At 37.8% G+C, this 7,824-nt stretch overlaps 1 protein-coding gene across 1 annotated transcript; it reads left to right on the plus strand.

Moving 5' to 3' along the window:
* The first annotated feature begins 1,016 nt into the window (after positions 1–1,016).
* On the plus strand, positions 1,017–3,545 carry cdc42ep4b (CDC42 effector protein (Rho GTPase binding) 4b). The gene has a single exon (XM_056245444.1). The coding sequence runs from the start codon at positions 1,197–1,199 to the stop codon at positions 2,175–2,177; it is 981 nt and encodes a 326-aa protein (XP_056101419.1). The 5' UTR covers positions 1,017–1,196; the 3' UTR covers positions 2,178–3,545.
* Positions 3,546–7,824: the final 4,279 nt, after the last annotated feature.

Genomic DNA, 7,824 nt, shown 5'->3' on the forward strand with positions numbered 1-7,824 from the left:
ATGCAGTCCTTTACAAGTCTGTGCTCCCAGGATCCTCTGAGCTCATGGTTATGTAATCCTGAAATGAATGTGGATTTGGAAAGAAAGGGGATTTGTGTCTTGGAATGCATTACTGCCCAATGTCTGCATTGCACCCTTTTATTTGTTTCATCTGTACAGTTTTTGTTGTATTTTTGTCAAGCAAGGCTACTTTCATTAAAACTTCTTTACTGTTTTGAAGAACTGTTGCTAAATTACAATTGCAGTTCTGTGTTACTTTTCAAATATAGAAGTATTTACTCATGGGAGGAGTCTGTTGTGTGCTTTTTCTTGATCAGTTTTGGAGCACTGATGTCCCGTGCCAATACTGACACACGTTCATAGAAGTCAATAATTTTTTTTTTTCCGAAAGCTGATCTTAGGCCCTAGAATTTGGCATGCCATTTGTGTGGTTTAATTCCAGATTCCTCTGAGTAAACAGATGGTTCAAAAGTTCATAGCAAGCAGAGTTGGAAGTGTACAAAGCTTTGGTTTGTGTGGTGACTTGGTGACCACCATGCAAAAGTAAATCCTTCAGTAACAAGAGCTCTGTAAATCAACACTCGTGCAACGTGTTACCCTTTCATGACCACACTTCCTCCAAGAACAATAAAAAGGCTCATGGCTTATGGGATGAAATGGGAATTCATTTTCCAACCTCTTCCACCTCTCCGTTAATGTGTTATGTAATACTTCAAGTGGCTTTAGAGGTGAACTGCTTAGTTTTTTATCACCCCTTTTTCTTTTTCAAAGCAAGTTTCCCCTATAATTTATCAATTTAAAACAAATTAAGACATACATTTAGCATGTGATGCCATCAGCATGGCCCAAAATTTCTCATTGTAATATATTCCATCAGCTGACAGTTAAACTTAAATTCTAAAATAAAAGGGAATCTTTTAGATCTGAGGGAAAGTCTCAGATTAGGTAATAAAATGTTAGCTTTGTAAAATTAAAATGACATTTATTGTTTCTTTTCTCTTCTGTTATAGGTCAGATGTTGAAGGAAGGACACTGTACTTTAAGGATAAAAATGGCTGTGTCCTAGATTTTCAGAAGAGTTTTCATCCTGACCACTGTCCTGGATCTACACCTTCAGAAGAAACAGTGACCCATCTCTTGGCGAGAAAAGACTTTGGTGCTTTTAATTGTCTGTGGACAGTATTTGAGGAGTCATCATGCCTATTTTGAAGCAGCTCGTGTCCTCGTCCTCCCAGTCAAAGCGGCGCTCTCGTGCTGACTTGACTGCAGAAATGATCAGTGCACCTCTGGGAGACTTCCGTCACACTATGCATGTGGGGCGAGGAGGCGACGCTTTCGGGGACACCTCCTTTCTTAGCAGCCGCTCAGGGGAGCCACCTAGGGAGCCGGAGGTACAGCAGAGCTCACCTAAACAGAGCCTCCTTTCCCGTACGTTCCGAAGCAGCAAGCGCTCCCAATCGGTCAATCGCGACAAGCCGGACAAATCCAAACTAGCGCCCCCTGGTGGCTCGCCAAGTTATGTAAAAAATGCAATCTCGCTGCCATATTTGAATGATGACTACGCAGGACGGGGGACAGAAATCCACCTTCCCAAGAGCGTGTCCTCAAGCCCTTTAAAGAACGTTCCGGAAGTTGATGGAAAGCCGCTTAACGGAGCTGGAGCGCCCGCTGTATCGGACTTGGAGCTGGACGAGAGGAATTTTGGTGAGCTGACCGACTTGCGTCCGTCAGTTCCTTACACCGGAGGCATGAAACATGCAGAGTCCATCATGTCCTTCCACATTGATCTGGGTCCCTCCATGCTGGGCGACATCCTGAGTGTGATGGAGAAGAAGGGCTTAGATGATGACGATCTGGGATTCGAAGAGGGGAAGAGCAGCTCGCCGCCCCAGAGTCCTCCCAATGAAGTCGAGGAAGAGGACCCCCTTCCTCCGATCCGCCCTCCACGCCAAAGGCCAGGCACCAACCCTTACACTCCAGAGCTCCAAACCAGGAACCATCAACACTTGGACAGCTGTTCCCTCTCAAGTTCAGGGTCCACCGTGCTGGATGAAAAACCCCACAATCAGATTTATGAGGCAAATATGGACGACATCAAGTACAGCTCACCTCGAGTGCAAGACGACAGAGACTTCTCCTACATGGATGATGACGATGACGACGAGATTAAGCTGTAAAATGAGCTGTAAGTTGCCATAACAGTCTTTGCAAAGACTAAAAGAAGAGGAGGAGGTGGGTTGTGGTCGATTGGTGAATGCAAAGCTTGTACATTGCCATGGAGGACTGATTTGATAATGGAGATGAAAGGGAAAACGTATGTTTTAGCCCTTGCTAAATACTTTTTCACTACAATTCCTAGTTCGGGTATACAAACCTTCTGTTACTAGTGACTTTCACCAGAGCCGCCACAGCTGTGAGAGGAATGTGCTTGTGTGTTTGCATATGCCAAGGCGAGGAAATTCGGTTTCAAATGGTAATTACGGTCTCGTGAGTATCATTAATGAATTCCAGTGTTGACCACTGGGAACGCTGATACAGGAGGTTTGTGTGGAACCAAACCTCAGAATCTCCCATGATCGACACAGTGCTCGGATGCAGCTCGCTTATGCCTTTGGACTTCCAAATTATTGCCAACAGTCTTAAGTTTCCTATGTTTTACAGTTTTTGATTCCATCTTTAAGTTATATCCAAAATTTTGCCTTGTACACAAGTCTGTATTGATGTAAATGTTGAAGTGATGATTCGAATGACATAAACGTGTTTGGAGGTTCAACACAACGCTATATCTCTGGCATATGTTACCTTTTTTTTTCCTGTTGAGAGTTGTTTATGTAGTGGATCTGGACTTTGTCATGTGGTCCATGTGTGTTTAAGAGGATTTCCTGTCGGGTCACATGAAATTCTCAATCTTGGAGACTTTAGATTGATGGGATACAGAACCCGAGAGCAGTGGTGACACTGTTAGGAGGCAGTAGAATCAGTGTGAGTGGAACCAATGACGACGTCAATTTTGTGTGTGTGAATGAGGATTGATGTCAAGAGGGCTGAGAAGTGTGCTATTTGATTATCATTGTATAGGCTCAGAGATGAAGGGGTCGCTCTCTTATTCAGGGTCTAGTGTAGTGCCTCGATCTTCAAACCATGCTCATCAGCAGAAGTGGCTAGGGGTTTTCATCTCTGAATGACTCTTGTTGTTCTTTGTATTTCTGTATTTAGGTTTTGAAGAGAGATAAGACCTATCACCCCGTGATAAGACTGTAACTTGTATAGCCACTCTGTGAGTTCGTGCCATACCCTTTGCGTCGGTTAAGCATAAACATGTACTTTATTCAAATTCTTTAATCTCAAAATGAGCAAACTTGATCCTCCATGCAATATTATCTTACAGAGATTGTTGATGCGGATGAAACAGATCTGACTCATTCCAATTCAATTAATTCACATTATATTTCAAAGCTTTCACTTGATTTTCCTTAAAAGAGAAGTGTGTAATTTCCATGCCACTAGCTGCACCAAAATGGAATTCATAAATAATAATAATTAAACTCTGCAGTATTCAGTTTATGGTAATTCGAAATATTTAAATGGTTCCATAACATCGGCTCAGCCAATCATGGGAGTTTGGGGGCGGGGCTATGCATTTGTTTGACTGGTGTTTTTTGACAAGTTTCAAACATCTGCATCTACCATTAGTCATTTTTAAAATTCTGTTTAGTGCTGCAAAAATTACACACTTCACATTTAGGTCTCTATTATGAGTCTTTCACAAACTAGCAAGAAAAAAAAAATGTTTTAAAACAACAGTTAGCAAATTTGCCATAAAACTGACAACATATTTAACACTATAGGCTCACCACAGAAAACATCAAATAATTGCCAAATGCCAATGATTAACATCCTGGTATCTCAGCAAGTATTAACTGTTTATCGTGCACTTTGGATCACAGTTATGTTTTGGGGAGATAATTTAAGTCTTCCACTTTTCATATATGTACATAATGTTCAGTTATTCATTTCATGTATATTTGAGTTTTTTTGATTGACGTTATCGTTTAGTCAACAGTGCTGGCCCTGCAATCTGACATTATAAGCACACTAGGAGCTGAAGAGAAAACCATTTTGTAGAATCGGTTATATTTGTAAACAGTTGGTTTCTGCGATACAGAATTATTATACTGATTTCTCTGTGGCCTTTACCTTCACTTTGTAATCTGTTCTTTGTGATCAGACTGCAACTACATTATTTGCTTGCTCATCTGTTTTTCGGTGGTTTGTGAACTCAGCATGTCTGTACAGAGGAACAAGTAAGGTACGATTAATAAGAACTCTAAAAGGGAAACCGTGAGATGTTTCCTAGGGTGTTTTTCATTGTGTATAGAATGGTTTGGAAAAGGGGGCTTTATTAAAGGGGTACAGTGGGGCTTGTGTTGCCTTATATCTGGTTGAAATGCTGCATTTGTCTTCTAGCACAAAAGGAGGATAATCAAATGTGCCAATTTCTTCTTTTCCTGTTTTGTTGCCCTTTAATTTTTGTTCATACGGGTTAAGGAAGTGGTCTTGGAGATATCACGCTGCACGCAAAGTTTTTGAAGATGACCAGATGTCCGGAACTGGATTTGTGGGACTGAAAATGAGCTGGAATGCTGGACTGTAACAGGTTTTGAGAGCACCTGGGCTCCCTCTACAGTTTTGAGTAGTTTTCTTACAGGCCATCAATACTTTTACTAGTGTCTATGCTTAGAGAGACAACAGTATCATCCATATATGATGGCATAGAGGTTACTATAGTTTCTTTGCTTGATTACTATATGTATAGCACAACATCTTCCTACAGATAATTATTGACAAACACTAAAGTATGAACCATCTCTTTAATTTCCAAGTATTTGCTGTTTATCTTTTTTTTTTCACTTAATGTCTGTATTATTCTGTACTGAAATAATATATAATGCCCTGCCTTACTTTCCCTTGCAAAATAACAGTTCTATTTTTCAATAAATAAGAAAGCTGATAAACTTCACTGAAGGGCCATAATTTGTACTGGTGTTCATGACTGTCAATGCGAATCATCATTTAGGAGTAAAACAAAATACCTGAGCAAGTTTGTTCATGTTGTAGCAGATTTGCATGCTTAATAATTATCGTCAGGCTAAAACTACTGTATCACAGCTTTTCCAGTATGTTGACTCAGGGAACTCTGCGCACATTGTGCTGATGAAACCGATCTGACAGATTCACTCCAATTCAATCCAATAGTCAATTATTATATTTCAAAAAGTAAATTCTTCTCAATAGGGGGTGGACCTAATAAAATGGAGATGCACCTCTACAAGTGTGAAACATGGACAGAACCTCTCTACCGGGACTATATGTGTAATTCATTTAGTACTCTATCTCTTCCTTACTGAAATGAACACATTATCAGTTTTTAGGATTTGCATGGAAATGCATTGGAGGGAGTGGATTCAAGGTGAACATGAGCTATAAGGTAAGCAACTTGACATTAAATATGTTGATAGATTGTTTACCCGAAAAATATTTTAATATTCCCTATAATGTGAAAATATTATGATAAGTGTAAACACTATAATGAATCTAGGCTTGCGTATAGTATAGCTGAGTTCCTACTGCCATCTTGTGGTCAACCCTCATTCTAGAAGTACAGCTAAAGGTGACTGGCTATCAATAGCTAATATTTTGAAATATAATCTTATTCGCCTTTAAGAAAAAGAAAAAAAAAACATTGTATTTTGTTTATTTTAATGCAACATCTTTTTTTTTTCAGGGGTATTTACAGTGTGTAAAATATATTACAATTGTTGCCCTTTCTCGACTTCACCTAAAAACTGGATTATAAGGAATAGTATTGTACAATTTTCTCACTCTTGTGTATAATCACTGATTATTAAAACGTCTAAGTTGGGGGGGGGTCCAAACTCAGTCCTGAGGCCTGTTTCATAAAACAAGTTTACCAAATAAGCCAGGCTTATTTCAGTTAGTCTGACTCATTGTCAAATGATTTGGTTTCATAAAGCTATAATTTAACATAGCTCAAAGTTCAAACTCAATCACTCAGGCAACTTATGCTGAGAGACTAACCTGGTCCAGGGCAGGATAACTGTCAGACTAAGCCTGAGTTGTTACAGTTCGTCTAGCACTGACCGACAGGAACACAATGATATTACCACTGATCATTATTTTACTTTATTTTACTTTATTAACCACTATAAGTCCAAAAATAAATATACAGTATACAGAAAATCAACATAAATATGGCTACAATGATAAATGATACAATATAGTCTTATCTGTTCAATAATATTGTATATGAAATGTTTGTTAAAGTTGTGTATATATATAAATATAATTTATTTTCTTTTTTACATAAAGTTGATATTATACAATATAATTGAACACGTGTGTATGTTTTTACATTTTTATCTTTGTAGCATATATTTATGGTTATTAAAAGAACATTACAATCTAAAAAAAATGCTTTTTGAAGCAGAAGTTAAAATAAAAAAAGCACAGAATAAATTTGAACTGGTAAAAAATAATCTGAGCTTAATAATTGGCCTACAATATATTAGCCTTTGATTTACCCCATTACAATAGTCACTTTACAGTTATTGCTATCATAAGAATAAACTTGTAGGTTTAAAATAATAAATCTTATGTCCAACAACAAACATTTTAGTATATATTAATATACTTTATTATGTCTTTCAATTTCCTTTTCCTATTTTTCCCCATAATTATTATTTCTTATTGTTCCTTTCTTTTTTTTCCTTTTGTTATAATACCCACCACCAACACATAAAAAAAAACTTAGAACAATTACCAATAAGTAGTTAGACACTTTTACATATGAAAAAAGGGGAAAAAGAAAAAAAAATACACAATATATTAATAAAAATTAAACATTCACATATTTATATCAAACTCTTATAATGACACATAATTCATAAGTAATTCAAGTAATATTATTTAAACATCAAATAATAATAATATTAAATAAGTAAACAAATAAAAAAATTAAAAGGGAGGGAGGGTTATATAAAAAAGGAAATTAATGTAATATATTCTTTTATTTTATTGAATACTGTTTGATTTTAGAGGTGCCCATGTCTTTTCAAAACGTAAAATTTTGCTCCTGATTCCAGTCATCATCTCCATAGTGTAGTCTACTTTAGAAACTAAATCTAACCAGTCATTTAAAACTGGGGATTCTTGCTTTGGTGCTTTGGCATTATTAACCCCATTTGTTATTATTTTTTTATAATGCTACCAACATATCAGGTAATGTTTCCAAAATGTCCATCTTTAATGACTAACAGGCTATAATTATTTTGCCCTCCATTTAAATAGTTAAGAGAGAAGGAAACGGTTGCCGTTTAGAAACAGCATCATGTTCAGATGTTCCGGATCCAAGTTACTTCTTCGACTGGCCACGAGTCTGGCTTTCTCTGTGTCAAAGGCGATGTCAGCCGGTACCGCGGTGGACACAACCGCCAGGTATTTGCGTGCAACACAGAATGCAAGAGGCTCCCAATTGCTCTGCAACATTTCCTTTTCCAAGTTTCTCCTCAAATCTTTATGAAAACTGTCTGGCTGTCTTAAGCTCCTCCCTTGACTTTCTTCAGCCAGGTGTTTCATCTCGGCAAAGATCTTGTTCTTAATGCGTGCAGAAGCACCCTTCTCAGAGAGAGCGATGTCTCGGTATCTCATGTCAAGTGTGGTGCTCAGTGTCAGCCAATCATTTTCTTTGGCTTTACTGAAGTGATGATTCAAATGTTGTGCTAATTCCTTTGCGAACTCATTCCC

This window comes from Rhinichthys klamathensis, unplaced genomic scaffold (assembly GCF_029890125.1).
Source record: "Rhinichthys klamathensis goyatoka isolate OS25496 unplaced genomic scaffold, OSU_Roscu_1.1 h1tg000030l_1, whole genome shotgun sequence".
Classification (NCBI taxonomy): domain Eukaryota; kingdom Metazoa; phylum Chordata; class Actinopteri; order Cypriniformes; family Leuciscidae; genus Rhinichthys; species Rhinichthys klamathensis.